Below are 18,853 nucleotides of genomic sequence, written 5' to 3' on the forward strand. Positions count from 1 at the left end.
AGATATGAATTTGTTGAATCAAAACATAGATTTAATTGATTTGAATGGGAGCTGGTTTATCCGCATCCGTAAACACTCCTACTTTCTTTACGAGAAGATGCAAAAATGTGGTAGTACCCACCCAATTTTTAATCACTTTCACACTTCTATGATACCTCAAATACACAAAATATGTTATTTCTCATCGCTCTTTTTTTGCTATCCTCTCTCTTCTCTAACTCTCTTGAAAAAACATATTGTCAAGAAAAACTCTTTGTAGAATCATACATTCAACTCTTTGGTGTCTAAATAAATATAAAATTTATTAAGCATTTTTTCTAATTATTTTAATTTTATTCTTAATTAATTAAATCACAAGATTAATTCACTACACACTTTATTATAAATAAATAAATAAATTAAATATTTTATTCTAATTATAACATAGATTAATTAATCAATTAATAAATTTATTAAATCAACTAATCATTCATATAAGCAAATATATATTAAAAAGTATAAAAGATGTACTCTAACCTAAATAAATTATCCATAAAATCGAATAATATAGTATAAATTTGACCAATGCGGATTCTTATTTGTAAGAACTAGTTCTTAAACATTGCACCATTAAGCTACTATTGTAGATGCGTCATGTCTAAGAATTGATCTTCATAATTTTTACCGTTCTTTTTTGTAACACTAGTGCAATTCAAGTTGCGACCAAGTATTAGGACACATTCATGTCTCCAAGGGCTTTGGTTCATGATACTTTTTTAGATTATTTATACTTTCTACACATTGAAAATAGAATGTTAGAATATTTCAGGATTAGTGATATCTTTCTTAATGTATAGAAAGCAAGATTTTAGATAGCTTACAATATCTTTTTTGGGGGCATGGCTTGTGCAAAGAATTACGAAAAAATTTAAACACAATGTAGACTCTAAAATATGATTATCTTTTATGAGGGTGTGATCAAATATCCTTTCAGCATTTAAGAACAATTGAGAAAAAAAATAATCGGTATTTGACGGAAGACATGGATAATAAATCAAAGATGCAAGTATACAACACGTGTAAAGTTCATAGATAGCTATTTATATATGCATATATGAAGCACTCTTAATGTTTATATCTATACTTTTTCTTTAGTATATATAAAGTTGCACAGTTAAATATATATCAAAATAAAAAACTTGAAAAAGGGATACTTAACTCACACACGCACGCAAGAATGAAATGGATTTACAGCATGTTTTGTTCGATGTGTGGGCCAACATTAGTCAAGTCAAATTATATTCATATAGTTTTTTTCCTACAAATGTACTATATGTGTATAATGTTGATTTTTCTTTTTAAGTGGGAGTTTGTGTCTACACGTAAAGTTAGAATTGTCTCACTAATGATCATATTGTCGGATTTTATCTCATTCAATGTGATACTCTTGACAAACTATCCTCATGCTCACGATTGAACATTTGAAGAGTGGTCTAAGTGGTTCGATAGCGGTGACCTAATAGTAAGTAGTCTAATAGATCTTAAATAGACTTAAATACTATCTTCAAATTTAGGTTGAATCGAACTAAATTCATAGAACACCAACTTAAAATGTAAAGACGGTCACACTTATAAAGATATTATCCAGTTCTATCTCATCAAAATCAAGAATTGGTTTGAAAACAAACTTTTTCTAAGTACAAGTTTTTATATAAAAAAAATATATAACAATTTTAATTGCCTTGAAACACCAAGACCAAAATTAACTTGAACATAAATTGCAAAGATACTCGTTTAATGTGAATGAGCGTTTCTTCCTATATTTAATATGAATGTTTACAAATCTCCATTGACAATTGAGTTACAATATTTATATCATGTCTTCTTTATATGCCCACGAATCAAATTATCTATATAAAAAAAAAAAAAAAGACTTCAAGAAAATTTTGAACTAACACCTTCAATCTTGAAGGCCTCAAACACTCTAAAAAAACACTAACTCTAGTATGAAAAAAAAACATTCTTTTAAGCCCCTACTAGAAGCAGCAAAGTCTAAGCTATTGAATTGATAATGTTGTTTATAATATTAACTAGATGATACAATTAAAAATAATAATTAGTACTACATTAAAAATTAAAATAATTATATTTTCATTTTTTATATATAATAAAATTTTAGGGTAATATTAGTAAAAAAAATCTTAATGTAATAGATTCGCCTAAATCCAAAATAGAAAATATCTTAAGGTTGAATCAATACTTATAATAGATTCATATTTACTTTCTTTTAATGATAAAATGGTCATTTATTATGGCACAATTTATTTTTACAAATAAATCATTAACTGCAGTGTAGAAAAAAATTATAATTTTAGATATTTTCGAGAGAATAAAAAAACGTAACCCAAGTTTCAATAATTAAACAGAAGTGGACAACAACAAGAAATAATTTAAAGGTGATTGCTTATTAAAGTGCATTCTTTTACTACATGAACCTCTTTTCCTGTAATTCCCCTTGTGTTTTTGGGGGCTTCAGCAACTACATAATTTAAATTCTTCAGCCCTAGCATTATTCATTAATCAATGAAGTCCAAATCTACTATAAAGCCCAATAAACAATATACAATATTTGGCCCATATAACATATCCCCTTCCCATTTACTTCTTTATTAATCTTTACCACGTACACACCTTCACCAACACACAAAATTACCCTATATCCCATTTCTTATATTTCTATTCTACATTAGAATAACCAAAAATTATTATTCTCTCCATTGATCATATTCATTTTCTGAAACTTATTTCTATTTTAAAAATTTTAATTGAAATTTGAATTTTTTGAAACACTTAGTATTCCCAAATACTCATTTTTAAGAAACACAAACATATTTTCAAAAAATTATAAAAATTGATTCGAAAAACTCAAATTTTAATTTTTTTTAAAATACAAATATGTGCAACGTTACCTCATTTCAAGAAATTATATTAAGATTTTCGATAAACATAATTTTTAGTTTTATTAAAAGAGTAAAATAGAGTTGAATTAAAATGTAGAACGTCTATGTATAATTTTAAACCTTTTTTTATATATAATTATATAAATAATATATGAGTGTAAAGGTAATCTCAATTTAGATCATTTAATCTATTGAATCATATAAATACAGTTTTTAATTAACAACAATTATTTAACTATTTAATGTCGCGATAAGTTATAAATTATAATTAAATGACACTAATGCATTTACTTTATTCTCATAATATATTCTGTAAAAAAGAAAAGTTATAAATTATGCACTACTGCCTACATAGTTACATTTATATTTTCAGCACTAAGGTGTGTGTCATGATCTAACTCAAAAGTATAAAATGAGTAGCTTTTATATTTTATTTTTATATCTAAAATGCCCCTAATACTCGAGTATTTAAAAAATTGAAGCATAGATATCCACCTACTTTGAAGTAAAGAACTATAATTTTTTCCTTGTACATAATTTTAGACTTTGAGCTTATACAAATATGTTTATTTTACAATTTAAAATTAATGCATGAGAAGATTTAAATAATTTATATTGGTTTTTAGGAGCTAGGGAAGAAATGAGAGAAGTTAATAACATTTCTTCTGAAAGGGATGGATGTACCTTATATATAGTGGAATGTTGAGCTATATTGAAGTAACATAAGTCTCATTGATGATCAACATTGATTTGATGATAATGAGTGATGATAGCAACTTTGCTCATGGTGCGTTGACTTTAGAGGAACCCATCATGCATTCACATCCTTTCATGTTTCCAAATCCTCACCCATAAACATTATTTCTCCCTTTTTATTTCCCGTAAAAAATTAAAACAAATACTGTTTTTATAATAATAATAATTGATTTGGTTTGATCAAGCATGAAAGTAGAATCACTTTGTACCAAAATAAAAAGTTGAATAAATCTTCTTATGTAAACATACAAAAATATTGCTGGTGGCATACATAATCTAAAGTTATTTAAGTAAAAATTGAGATATTTTTACTTAAGAGAGATAAATTCTTGTATGACATTTTAGTTAAATTTGAAGTTAATCATACTGAAACTCTTGGACCACAATCAATTTAAGAAGGATAAGATTTATTTTTTCTTTAATAAAAAAGTGGACCAATAAGGATAATTGTGGTCCTCTTACCCTCGTAATGCTAATCCTCTATTGGATAAAGTGCAGATTGGTGACAATTCTATTGTCCAATTAATCATCTTTCAAGGTAATATATAATGCCATTGATGTTGATTGGAAAACATAAATGGGTTAAATTTGTATAAGGTCTACCCACAAGGGCACAAAACCCTTCTATGAATAGGACTCCTTTTCATGATGATCTAAATAATAATAACTTGAGAAGTTAAAGAACTACTTGTCGAGGGAGTAAATTGCCACATGACATTATAGTGAAGGTGGACCCACAAGTTCCTTTTGGTTCATGTCCTCATGATCATGAGGGTTTCATTGGACCATTTGTATACTTGTAGGCCCAATTTCTGGGCCATGAGTCCCTAGCTTAAGCCCAAAATCGGTGCATTGACCACATCATAAAATAAAGAGGAAATATTTGATGAAAGAAAAATATAAAACATCAATTGTATTAATAATAAAAATGTTGATTACATCAAGTTACGGTAAAGTTTATATGGTTAATGAGAACAACTAACAAATATAACTAACTAATAACAAGTATAATTAATTTATCTAATCATCACATACTTTCACATTAGACTTAATGTTACATAATGAAATATGATTAAATATATAAATAAAAAATTTAGGAGAAAACTAATCGAAAATATAATTAAAACTTAAAATGAATGTGAACTTGGAGAAAAAAAACACATTCTAAATGATAAAAACTCACTTAAAAAACTTAGAAGATTCAATAAGATATTTTTCTCATAATTGCATACAAAAATATACTTAATGTATCTAAGTAACATATTTGATCAATTATGCATTAACAAAACATATAAATCAAAGAGAAATGATGATATTTTTATTAAATCACTTTTATTATATATTTATCAATACCATAAATACAAAATAAAGATATTAACTTGAAAGTGATACAAACAATTTTAATAAAATGGTAAAATTAAAAAATAATTAACATTTTAATATTTTTATGACAAAATTAATAAGGTTTAATTGCAGTTTGGTCCCCTTATTTTAGCTGAATGGCAAAAGTAGTTCACTCATTCTATTTCTCCCCAGTTTTGGTCCCCAAACATAACTTTGGTCCAAAACTTGATGTTTTTGCGTTTATTTAAGTCACACCATGCATCACGACCTCGTGGTGCAACAATTGTACCTGAAATTTATGATTATAAATGGTTTGGTGTGACTTGAAAAATATGAAATTTCATTTTTGAACCAAAATTCTGTTTGGGGACCAAAATTAAGGAGAAATAAAATGAGGACTACTTTTGAATTCAGTTAAAATAGGGTGACCAAAAGTGTAATTAAGTCAATTAATAAAGATCATTTATATAAAAAATAAGTTTCATGAAAGCAATTAAAGAGCTGGTGATGTTATAGAGTCCATAGTGTAGGTTAGATTAGCTTAGCATGAAATAAAGCAAAATGACAAAACAAAAATTGCATCTGGTAACTTTTGGCTTTTGTTTTCCCTTTCACTTTCTGGTCCTTCTTGTTGATGGCCTCATGACATCTATCTGTTTGTACGCAACATAAGAATCTAGGAAGGACAAACACTTACAAAGGAATTCGAGATTCCAAAATCCACACTCACACCGTCAACCAGATATCCAACGAGAAATTTATTCATCTTTATAATGAGACTAAAATGTGAGTTCCCTTCATTGCAATCATATAAGACTAAGATGAGTAACTTTCATTAAAAAAATTTATAAATATATGATCAATATTTAAATATAAAGATACATGTAATAGTCATCGAAAACTACTTATCCTCTTAATTTTAAAGCAATTCAAAAATTATATTGATTAATTATAATACATACTTTTATTATATTTTTAGTTCATAGATTAAATTGGAGAAAAAAATTAATAGTTTAGAAATAAAATTATGACATATAACGTATTTCAATATATTTTTACAATTTGACAAAATGCAAAATGTTTATTTTTTCTGTTTTTTTATGATAATATTATATTTATTTTATACCAAAATACAAAATGTTTATTAATCAATAAAAAACTATTTTATCAATCCATGTTGAATATTCTATTTTTATATATATGTGAAAAAGAAAGAGTAACTAATTTGATTGGGGGCGACAAACATATCCAAAAATAGGATTTTAGGGGATGATGTCATAATGACAGTGGACCGCAAATATGAAGATGGAGTAACTGCTGAACGGTCTATAAATTTGTTCTGCGGAAAAAAAAGAAGAGACACATAAACATTCTGATGTCTCAAAAAATTGTTTAAGGCAAAAATGAATATTTGAAATTTAAACATTGAAGTTGTGTGAGAGAGAGAGAGAGAGAAAAGAAGAGAAGAGTAATGGTGGAAAAGTGGAAGCAAGATGTTTTGGTTGGGATAAATAGAATAGCTTCTTCTACTCCACCACCCACATGGAGACTTCACCTTCCATCTCAACAAAACAACAACCTTTTTCATCAATTCCTCAACTTTCCCACCACAACCTCAACCTCAACCATTTCTGCTAGAAAGCTCTGTGCTAAACTCTGACAAATTCAACATATCCCATTTGCTAAGATCAACAATTATGGTACTACTACTCTCCGCCGTAAATTAGCTCAGCCTTCAGACACCCTTTCTGATAAGGTTTTGTTTCAGTTTATGCTTCTTTTTTATTTCCAAAAAAGTTGTCCTTTTGTTTTGTTTCTCTTTATTCATTGTTTGTTTTGCACTATTAAACACTCTACATGCTTGCTTTTTCTTTTCATGATTTGCTTCTCTACTATTCTTTGATTGGATTTAATTATTTGAGTTTATGACATCTTAATAAGAGCCTTTCAGCTTAGTTTTTTAAAGTTCTCCTCGATGATTTCAGATCCTCTCTATTTTTCAGCTCAATTACTATAGTTTTGTGTGTGTAAAATTAGTAAATGCTTAATTTTTATCACATGTTCTAGAAATATGTGTCATTTTACACATAATTATGGTAATAGAATAGAACTTTCAATTTTATTTTATCTTTTGTAAAAGAAATAACCTATACATACAATGATAAGTTATACGTGTTTAATTAAGTTGTTTATCGAAATATGGTGTATGTAAAATCTAACCCTCCGATTGAAGGCATGTCAAATACCAGTACAACATTGACAGATATAGTTACATTCAATCACTTCTACTTTCTTGATGGTGTGAATATCTTGTCTAGTGTATGTACTCTGTATGTGTCTCAGGGATTTGTTCTCTTGGGAAGTTAGGATCTGATTTGGTGGGTAGGGGTGTTCCACTTAGTTCCATCACACACACATAGCCTTAAACTTTTACTTTAAACTATTCTTTTGCTAAATGTATTCCCATCTTTTTTGTTTTTTTCTTTTCCAATGCCTTAATGGAAATTTTAGTTAGAATTGCAATTGGCCTATTGTAATTGTTAGCAATAACTTGAAATTGATTGTTCTTTTCTTGCTTAGACTTGTTTACATTTCATTGTGTGCATTGTTGCTTAGGTGTTTCAAGTTACTTTGAATTTTCTTGTATGTGTGATTGATTATGTTTATTCTCACTTTTTTTAACTGCTTGCTTCCCACTTTCTGTATATTTCTTGAAGTCAAATTTTATCGTTAGCGTTTTGCACACTTTTGATGAATGGAGAAACATATGTAAAATGTGTCTTATTCATTGTGTTGATGGTTTAATGTTTTTCTGTTGAAATGACGATTGTTACCTTCCTGTGTCTTATTTCAGCCAGCATCTGCTAGTAGCATAAGAAGGCATGTTGCCACATCACTTGTTCAGCGTCGTAGATCTATCGATAGAAATGGCAGTGCTCTAAAGCCTATATCTCCTTCTTGTTACAGTAGCTCAGTACAAGTAAGCAAATTTTTGTGCAGTTAAATTCTTACATATTTTATATCACATTTTCATTGTTCAAAATTTTAAAATAAACATTTTAGTCATCATGAATTTCTTCTGTTCACTGATCCTCCTAGACAATTTCTATTTAATGCGTTTGTTTTGTCCTTTGGAGATGTTAAAAATGATATGTTATTTTGCTTTAAACAGGTGACGTGATATAAATATGCAGTAACTCCCACAAGCTCCTTAGACGTAAAAGGTATGATTGAAGAGTCAAAATCAAGATACAACATTACAACATCAATGGAGTTACTTAGCGTACTAAACCGAATATGGAGTCTTGAAGAACAACTTGCATCAAATATATCAACAGTGAAAGTGTTAAAAATGGAACTAGGTCGATCTCGAACGTGGATGAAGGAGTTAGTACGAGAGAAGAAAATTAATAGGCAGGAAATGGAGAACCTAATGAAGAAAATGACAATGGATAAGTTTGTAAGGAAGAATAAAGAACATGATGGTAGAATTAAAGTTGCTGTACAATCACTCAAGGAAGAGCTAGAAGAGGAGAAAAGGTTACGAAAGCACTCTGAGAGCTTGCATAGGAAGCTAGCTAGGGAGCTTTCTGAAGTGAAGTCTTCATTCTCTGGTTGTTTGAGAAATATCGAACGAGAGAGAAAAGCGCGAGTCCTTTTGGAGAATTTATGCGATGAGTTTGCCAAAGGAATCAGAGATTATGAACAAGAAGTACATTGTCTAAGGCGGAATTCCGAGAATGGTGTTAAAGGGAATAATAGCATTGATCGGCTAATACTTCATATTTCAGAAGCTTGGCTTGATGAGCGCATGCAAATGAAGCTAGCTCAATCCGACAATGATTTCATAGAGAGAATCTCAATTGTTGACAAGTTAGGGTTTGATATAGAAACATTTCTTCATGCAAAACGTTCGGTTGATTTGAAAAAATACGGCTACTCCTCCCCAAAGGAACTCAAGAAAATTTACCCTTGTCAACAACATTCAATGGATTCCTTTCCACTACAAGATGCTACAACTGCAAGTGCACTTCAAAATATGGCTCAGAAAGATTCCATTGATAACGACTGTTTTGAACCGAAAGAGACTATCATCGAAGGACTGAAAACTCGGCTCGAGACCGCAAAGGAAAGAGGTTGTGTCAAACGAAATCAATGAAGACTGTGACTTGAAATCAACCATGGAGAGGAACATGTCATGTAATGATAATAATGAGAGTTGCTTGGTGGAGAAGAAATCAAAAGGCGATAAAGTTAATCCTGAGACTATAAAACTGTGGAAATCAAAGGTGATTGCTTTAGATTTTGACAAGACCGAGTCTTCTACCAAATTGCCAAAGGGTGTAAAGGAAAACACATTGTTGGCAAAACTACCTGAAGTAAGACTAAGACTAGAGAGACAGAGAACTAAGTCCAAATCTAGCAAAAACACTTCTTAATCAATTAGATAAGAGTTTCTAATGAAAATATTGGAATTTGAAATGGGATCTTTTATCAAATTCTAGTAAAACCATCTTGTACACAAGAATCTTTTGCTATTTGTATATTAGAATGATGAACATAAGAGTTGTATCCATTATCTATTAATATATGTTTTATATCACTATGCCTAGCTTGTTGAGAGAAATAACTCTGGTATGTATTCCTACTTTTCTTAACCAAGTGCTTGGTTGTGCTAGTGACTTTGGATTTTTAATAAACTTTTTCTTATTTTCAAACCAAGCTTTGTTTAATAAACTTTTTCTTATTTTTTAAAACAAACAATATTTTTTATATTTTTTACAGATTTGATGCAAATTGTTCATAACTAAGATTTGAATGAAAATTTAAAAAATAAAAGTCAAAAGTGAAATTAAGAAAGTGAGAAAATTATTAGTTATGTTAATTTTTATAATAAAGTAATTGTTTAGTCTAAAATATTAGTATGAATTAATATGGTTGAAAATAGTAGCAGTGAAATAGTTAGATGAATTATTTAATTAAATGAGGGTATTGTTGAAAATAGTAATAAATGTTGTCTTGTTATTTTAAAGTGATAAATAAAGACAGAAAACACATATAATCGATGAAAGGAGTAAAAGATTTGAGGATATGTATTGTATAATTTTTTGTTGCTGGAAAACATATGAAGCTATAATCAAACTTTATTCTTTTCAATTATGCATAACATGTGAAGCTAGGCCCTTCCATATAAACTATGAAGTGATGAAAATATAAGGGACAACATAGGTAACACAAGATACAATTCAAAACAAAAAACTACAATCAGGAACTTTGAAGTATGAAACCAATTCAGAATTCAAAGCTTTGACATTTCCACAGGATGAAGTATGACTATATTATTATAGGCATCCAAAGTGAGAAAATCATCAAGTGTTGGTGAAGTGCATTGCCTGGTGAAGATCTTGCAAGCATCCTTATACATTCCCTTCTTGAACTTATCTTTTCCAACCTCATTTTCAATCCTAACCATCTCTTCTTCAACAACTCTGCCAAAAAGTTCTTTGCTCACTTTCACTCCAAGTCCATCGCCGTCAAGTTCAACACCATACTTAAGCCACTGCCAATTCTGAACCCTGCTAATCTCGGCCGTTGCAGCATCCTCCATGAGATTGTAAAGAGGCACAGAACCAGCTCCAGTGAGCCATGCTGCCACATACTGAATTCCAACCCGTGTATTCAACCGTAGACCTTCCATCGTTCGGACTCCTCTAGGTATCTGCAAGAGGTCTTCTTCGGTTAACTTTGCAGCGTCATCACATTTCATGGTGGTTATTTGATTAGGAGCATCACTCATGTTGTTATTGAAAATCTCCATACAGGATGGAATTAGACCAGGGTGTGCAGCCCATGTTCCATCATGTCCTGCCTTCACTTCTCTAAGTTTGTCTTTTCTTACCAATTCTAGTGCTGCTTCATTAGCCACTGGATCATCTCTAATTGGAATTTGAGCTGCCTGTTGAATACATTGAATTCATATACATTTTGTACCAATATACACGCATAATGTCCCAAGGCATATCTCAAGTGGTTGAGCTGGGAAACCCGAAGGAGTATGAGAAATAGGTATAGGGTTCAAACCTTGACTACGAATATAATATACTAACATCTAACATTTGCCTATATAAGAAGTTCATAAGATTTACATAGACATCCAGTTATATTTCATCACAGTCTCAACTACTATCATAGTTATTGAATGTATGTGTAAAACGATACATAATCAAATTGGTTAAATATCTTAAATTACATACCATTCCTCCCATAGCATGTACGCCACGCCTATGGCATGTCCAGATGAGAAGATCTGAGTAGCTTTTCATGAAGTGTTGAGTCATTCCAACTTGGACTCTATCGGGTAGCAACCGATTCGGGTGAGCCTGGAAGGTCTTAACATAACTGAAAATGTAATCCCAACGCCCACAGTTCAGACCAACAGAGTGATCTCTGAGCTCATACAGAATTTCATCCATTTGAAACACTGCAGGAAGTGTTTCAATCAGAACAGTGGCCCTAATGCTTCCTCTTTCAATTCCTGCCATCTTCTCTGCCCTCTCAAACACTTTGTTCCATATCTTAGCTTCCCTGTCAATCAAATCACATAATTCTTGTATTAACAATTAAACCAAAATCTATACCTATGTCTTTGGCTCATATGATTGCATAGTGCTTATTAAATTATTTACATTACCTTGAATGCTCCATTTTGGGAAGGTAAAAGAAAGGGCCAAAGCCAGCACCTTGAGTTCGCCGAAATGTTGAGTAATTATGGTAGAAGTAGAGACCAAAATCAACCAGACAACCAGTTGCAGGTTCACCATCAATCAAAATATGAGCTTCAGGTAAGTGCCAACCTCTTGGTCTCACAAAAAGCTTTGATGTTTCATCATTTAGCTTGTAAACTTTGTTTCTACCTTTGTCATGGAAGGTTATTGTCCCATCCACAGCATCCTTTAAGTTCACTTGGCCTCTCATAAGATTCTCCCAGCTTGGAGAGAGTGCATCCTCAAAATCAGCCTTAGAATTTCAAAACCAAAAATTGTAAGAGAATAACAAATTCTTGTTAAAATCATTTTAATCAGAAACATTTTATTGGTTATGGTCATATAACTATTAGCTTCTATCTAAAATTACTAGTTATGGTCATATAACTATTAGCTTCTATCTAAAATTACTATAACTAATAAGCATCTGTTTGCAATCAAGATAGGACGATTCATATTTCAACTTCATCAAATCAAATTTCAAATACAAAGAGTTAAGAGCATTACTAACCATAAAGACTTTAGCTCCAGAGTTAAGAGCATTAATGATCATCTTTCTCTCAACAGGACCAGTAATCTCAACTTTCCTATCACAAACAGCAGGTGGAACACCTGCACAAATCCACTCTCCTTCTCTTATATATCTACTAGCTGGATCAAACCCTGGTACACCTCCCTCATTGTACTTCCTCTTAGCTTCTCTTCTACACTCTACTGCATAATTTATATGGTTTCTGAACTCATGCTGCAAATCAGCAACAAATTTCAATGCATCTTTTGTGAGAATTTTTGCAAACTCTGCGTCGTATCTTCCTCTAACTTCGACTCCTTCTGGTACGTCGTAGTTAGAGATTATTTTGTTCTCTGGTTGTGTTGGATTGCCATAGGTTCTTCCTAAGTCCATTTCTGCAATACTATTGCTATGTTATGTCTTGATTTGAGAGTGGAAATGAAATGAGTTGATATAAAGAGTTGGTGGAAATATATATAGAACAAATGGAATACTACAATACAACATTATGAATTTATTCTCTCAAAAAAACACAGTATGGATTTGTGATGATAATATTTTTTATTTATTTTCATTTTGAGTTGATATATTATTTTTTATAGGCAAATCTTATATGGACCGCTATTCTTTTGTGAATTTATTTTATTTTTAAGTTATTAAACAAAATAATTGTACTTCAAATTATTTTTAGAGTATTTGATTTCTCCTCCTAAAATATATGTAACAAATAAATAATGAAAATATTAAGAAAGATTCGTATGGTAAACAATTGTGATGGTTCAAATCAAAAAAAGTAAATGTTCATGGGTCAAATTAAAGAGCCAATTTGATTAATCTCGCGTTAACTTATTATATATTCATCCAACTACCATTTAAATTGTAATTTACGGAAAGGCAATTATGTTTTTCTTTTAAGAGAAATAAGAAATAGCTGAATCAGTATGGAGGATGAAATGAGAACCAAAAAAATGACTACACTATGAAGGAAGGATAAGAGGAGGCGCTATTGAATTGCGTGCCTTCCTTGGGTGGTGCGGTTAGTTAATTATACGATAAATACCAACTTGTGCGCTGCATTTGGAACTACTCATTTCTGTCTCGGTCATCCTAGCAATATATTTTTGGCAAAATAATATATGTAGTCTCTTAAATTAATTTCAATTAATGTTTTAATTTTTTAAATTTAATTTTTTTATTTAATCTTTCATTTTTATTTTAAGTGACAATTTAATTTTTTATGTTTTAAAATATCAACAATGTTATCATTTTTTTACAAAAATTCAAACAAACTCATAAAATTAATTATCATCTTCAATATAATACAAATTTCATCAAATTCATAACTCAAATCTTTAAATAAACTCATATTATCATTTTTTTATTTGATGAATTTGATATTGTTGGAGATGAAAATAAGAACCTTGAAGCATTTCCCCTAAAAGAACTGATTGGAACATTACGAGCACATGAAGTGCTGCTACAAGAAGACAGACCAATCAAAAAGGGCAAAACAATAACTTTGAAAACATCTCAAGAAAGTCCAGATGAGGACTCAGAAGAAATCGAGCAAGAAGATGTTGATGAAGAAATAATTTGTCTTACAAAAATGATATAGAGAATGTTGAGAAGAAGGGATCATATCAAAAAGGGATTTTAAAATCAAAAAGAAAATTTCAAAATAGAGGTAGACAAAAGTCAAATCACATGTTTTGGATGCAATAAACAATGACATTATAAAATTGAATGTCCCTTGAACAAAAGAGCACAAAAGAGGTTCCTTTTCAAGAAAAAATCCATGATAGTGACTTGGGATGACTTTGATGAATCAGAAACAGATGAACTTGAGAAAGCCAATTTATGTTTAATGGTAGATACTGAAGACAAGGAGGTAATAAATTCTGAACCATATCTTTTATGTGAACAAATTGAAAAAAAAAAATTGATAGCTTACTTAATGATTCAAATATGCTTGTTCAAAAATGTAGCTCTTTAAAGGATCAAGTTTTAAAAGACTAAAAGGAAAAGAGAAATCCCAGGTTATGATTGATGAACAAAAAAAATTCATTCAGAACATACAAGAGTATCATTTTAAGGAAAATAATGAATCTGAAAATCAAGAACGTTATGCAATAAAAACGGAGAACGTTCTTTTTAAAACTGAAAATGAACCTCTTAGAAATAACTTGTCAAATTTTATTAAAGCTACTGAAACCTTTCAAAAAATCATGGGATCTCAAGTGGAAATATTTGATAAAGTTGTTCTTGGTTTTGATAAAACACGAAAATATATGAAAACTTTTTTGTTTCAGAAAGAAAAGAAGATAAATGCAAAACCAAATGCTCGTATTGTAAGAAATTTGGACATCTAGAATTTGTTTGCTACATTAAGAAAATAGACGAAAAGATTAAAAGCAAAAGGTTTTTTTAAAAGGGAAGATCGCTCTGCAAATAAAGCTGAACCAATTTTGAAAAATCTGCAGAAAGGAAAACGTTCCGTCAAGTTGTTCTCAAAACGGAGAATGTTCTGGAACAAAAGCAGAATTTTCTCTAGAAAGTTTGAAAAAAAGAGAACGATCTGGAACTTCTTCAAAATCAAGATTAAAACCCCTTAAAACTCAGATTTCGAAATCAATTCCAAGATCAACAATTAAATGCTCCTACTGTCTCAAAATTGGTCATCAAGAATCAACTTGCTGTTTTAAAAAGAGGTCAAGTTTTAAAAAGTATTCTAAGAGAAGATATACTAGCCATCAAGGACCCAAACAAATATGGGTACCAAAGTCATGACTAACTTATGATGTAGGAACACCATCCAACAATCAACAAAGAACATTGATACATGGACAAGGCATGCTCAATACACAATAATTGAAAAGTATGATGCCTCATCTCATTACAAAAAATTTGGAGTGTCTATAACATTTGGAAATATTAAAGCAAAGTAGATGAAGAAGAAGAAGAACATTCTGGACAACAACAACATAATGCTTCCTAGAAACCCGAGATTGATAAACAATCTCCATTTCATTCTCCTCATAAAAGCTGGAGAACGATAAAACTAATTGGATGGATATGTACCAAAGCTGCTGTTGGAAGAGTAATTACAGTGATTAATTTGCCTCTGAAATACATAAATGATATTCAAGTTTCCTTTAGAAGAAGCACATATTCACATTGTACTTTTGTCTAACTCAAGTGCTTCTTTGAATCTTATCAAGGTATATCCTGATCACGATTACTTCCAAATTCATTCAAGGAACTCAAATCATTTTTCTACAAATTATCCTCTTTATGTCCTTAAGAACATTTTTTATGTGAACAAATCTCTTTGATCGTTTCAAAAAATTAGTTTTGAAAAATACAAACTTTATTAGCATAAGAATGTTTTGTAAAATGAAAAATTATATTTGATATGTTGTCACATTCATCTAATTTTTGCTTCCATATATGCGCTCACTCTTTCTTGTTCACATTCATCTTATCTTACTTGTGTTTTGGAATTTTGAAGGATATCAATTTTAAAATATTAAGGGGGAGTTTTTTAGAAAATGTTATTTTTCTTAAAACTGGAGTCTACTCATTTTTTTCTATGTGTAGTATACATTTCCTTTGTATCACTCAACCTTTTTGTGTTGACAAAGGGGGAGAATTATTTTAGATTTTATGTTTAGATTTTATGTTGGTTCAAAAATATGAAGCATATTCTGATGGAGAGCTTTTAAGCTCTCTATGATTAAAATTAGAATCAAAATTAAAATCTAAATTAGCATGTTTGTCATCATAAAAAATGGGGAGATTGTCGAGACAAAATCTCAATCTAATGTTTTGATGAAAACAAACAAAAAGTTAATTAAGAATGTTAATTATCATTCTAAATGTTATGTTAATTTAACTTATGTTTTTTATTGTATTAATTTAAAGATATGATTTAAACAAATCAAAGAAATTAGCATAAAAATGCAAGAAACTGAACAGACAAGAATGAAGAACATTTTTAACAAAATTTGGAAAACGGAGAATGTTCTCTAGTTTCAAGAATGATCATCATAGCTCCAAAATCAATCAATCCCTACTAGTTAAAAGAAGTTTTAGCCTCTGGATTTTATATCTATATCATCAGCACTTGGCAAGGAACAAATTGAGATGGCCAGATTCAAAGAAACTACTTGAATCACAAAGAGAGAAGATCGAGAATTAGCAAGGCCAAACATATCTGAACCTTCTCCAGTTAGTCTGTCAAGAACGAAGAACATTCTTGACAACATTCTGATTATTCTCCAGAATGTTAACATTATTCTCCTACATATTAAAATCATTCTCCAACATGTTAACATTAATCTCCAGCATGCTAACATCATTTTCCAATATGTTAAACATCAATCTCCAGAATGATAACATCAATATGCTGAAAGTTCTCACCAGTCTTCAAAATGACATCAGTCTCCAGAATGATCAGATCTGTCTCCAGAATGATCAGATCAGTCTCCAGAATGATTATATAAGTCTTCTGAATATTCAGACTAGTCTCCAGAATGATCATTAGTCTCCAGAATTTTCAACATCATTCTCCAGCAGACTGTCATCATTCTCAAAGCTGTTTTGGAAAAATAAAATCTCCAAATAAAAGCAATATCATCAATAAATATATCTGAGGTATAAAGGATCATTAAACACAAAAGAAATCTGATCAATAACGAAGAAAAAGTCCAGTCAAACAGATTTCATAAAGTGTTCAAAGGCTGAAATATTTTTATTCATATATTTGGTTTTCGTCAAAACTGACAGAGCCATACCAACAGCTCCTTTGACCATTATTAAATGCTCTAAAACGCCTATAAAAGGAAGGACAAGCTCAAGGAAAAATCGAAGCTTCAAGTACTAAGAAAATTCATTACTCATTTTAACCATACTTGAATTTCTCTCACTCACATACATTGAATCAGTTCTGATTTTTCCATTCAATTCTTAGAATCATTCTCGTGTATTTTTCTGTCAAAAAATCAGAACTCAAACAAGTGTTGAACCTTATCAGATTATAACAACACAATCTCATCATTATTGTAAAACTCGAACTATAAGAGTTTAATATAATTTAGGTAGATTGTAAGAAATCATATCAAGGTTGATAGGTGACCTGATCGAACTCCTTTCTGGGTGAAAAGGTTTTAACTTTATAACAGATCAAGGTTGATCTGAGCTAGGTGCTGTAAAACCAAGAAGACACTACAATAAATTTTACATTAAGTGACAGTAAAAATCTGTAGCTAAACATATAAAACCGTAGGGATAGCCAAAATTACCTATACCGACGAGGTTTTTTTTCGTGGTATATAATTACCCAATACCTACGAAATTTCGCCGTGGCTATAGGGTATAGTGACAGAATTTTTTCCGTTGCGGTAAATATTTGATTTTACCTACGGATATCTCACTGTTGGTATATACTTTAGCCATAATTTATAAAAATTATACCTACGGTTTTGATTCTGTTGCTATACATTTAAGTGACAACTTTTTCCTGTTGGTATAGGTTTTAAGAGTAACTAATTAATTATAAATATTAATTTTTTGTTATCAACAAAAATTATATAATAATTTAAAATTTATTTTATAAAATTAACCAAATATAAATATACAATGAAATATATATATATATATATATATATATCTAAGAGTCAAAATAAAATAAAAGGTGTTCATCGTATATATTAAAAATTAACATAAAAGTCTTACAACGATAAAATAATAGTTAAACAATGTTCACCATAGTGCACTGTAGTGAATTTTTACTTAGTAGTGGAAAACGTCTTACTAACATTTAAAATAGACATCTTGTGTCATACATAACAATATCAAAAAACATTAAGAAATTGAGTCAACTAAATTAATATTCCATCTTCAACAACAAATTAGCTTTTAATTTTCACTTACAATCAATAAAATAACAAATGAATAAATACATGATTCCACATAAAAATATTACTAATAAAATAGAGAAAATGTTAATGATTTTAATTAAATTAACTAATACTATCTAATTACCATTTTCATTATTTTCGTTGTTGTTTGGACTAAGTGAATTCAAATGGTTTTGAGCACTAGTAGCATCAGGAACCTATCACAAAAAATAGAAATACTACTTATGAAAAATACGATTATGGAACTTATAAAGTTAGTTGGATAAGATTAATAACTTATGATATACCTGTCTTGCAGCTTGTATTATATCATTAACATCTTCTCCAGAAAATAGATTTTGAATTAAAGTCATCACATTTGCTCACAAGTTTTCCATATTCTTAACTCTTTCGTGCAACTCTTCATTTTCAGATGCACAAACCTTCGATTTTTTAGAATGAGGAATCTTGCCCATACATCGCACACGCCCGTTTTTATCAGGTCCTTGTACTTGATAAAATATGTCATCCTTCCAAGGCATAGAACCTTGTGTGTCTTGGGTTGATTGAGAAGTTTCAGCCTCATTACTATGTTTTTTTAGTTCTTCCTAAAAAATAAAATAAAAATTATTAATGATTGAA

The 18,853-nt window shown here is 29.9% G+C and overlaps 1 protein-coding gene and 1 pseudogene across 1 annotated transcript; one reads left to right on the forward strand and one right to left on the reverse strand.

Moving 5' to 3' along the window:
- Window positions 1–6,284: 6,284 nt before the first annotated feature.
- Window positions 6,285–9,673, forward strand: LOC101508410 (uncharacterized protein At5g41620-like; annotated as a pseudogene).
- A 513-nt stretch (window positions 9,674–10,186) lies between these two features.
- Window positions 10,187–12,728, reverse strand: LOC101508718 (malate synthase, glyoxysomal). The gene is made up of 4 exons (XM_004510651.3): window positions 12,315–12,728; window positions 11,731–12,056; window positions 11,294–11,624; window positions 10,187–10,995 (listed from the first exon to the last, which is right to left on the reverse strand). Exons 1-4 carry the CDS (start codon window positions 12,705–12,707, stop codon window positions 10,339–10,341), a joined length of 1,707 nt encoding a protein of 568 aa, XP_004510708.1. The 5' UTR covers window positions 12,708–12,728; the 3' UTR covers window positions 10,187–10,338.
- Between the last annotated feature and the right edge of the window lie 6,125 nt (window positions 12,729–18,853).

The sequence above is a fragment of the Cicer arietinum genome, chromosome 7 (genome assembly GCF_000331145.2).
Source record: "Cicer arietinum cultivar CDC Frontier isolate Library 1 chromosome 7, Cicar.CDCFrontier_v2.0, whole genome shotgun sequence".
Taxonomy (NCBI): domain Eukaryota; kingdom Viridiplantae; phylum Streptophyta; class Magnoliopsida; order Fabales; family Fabaceae; genus Cicer; species Cicer arietinum.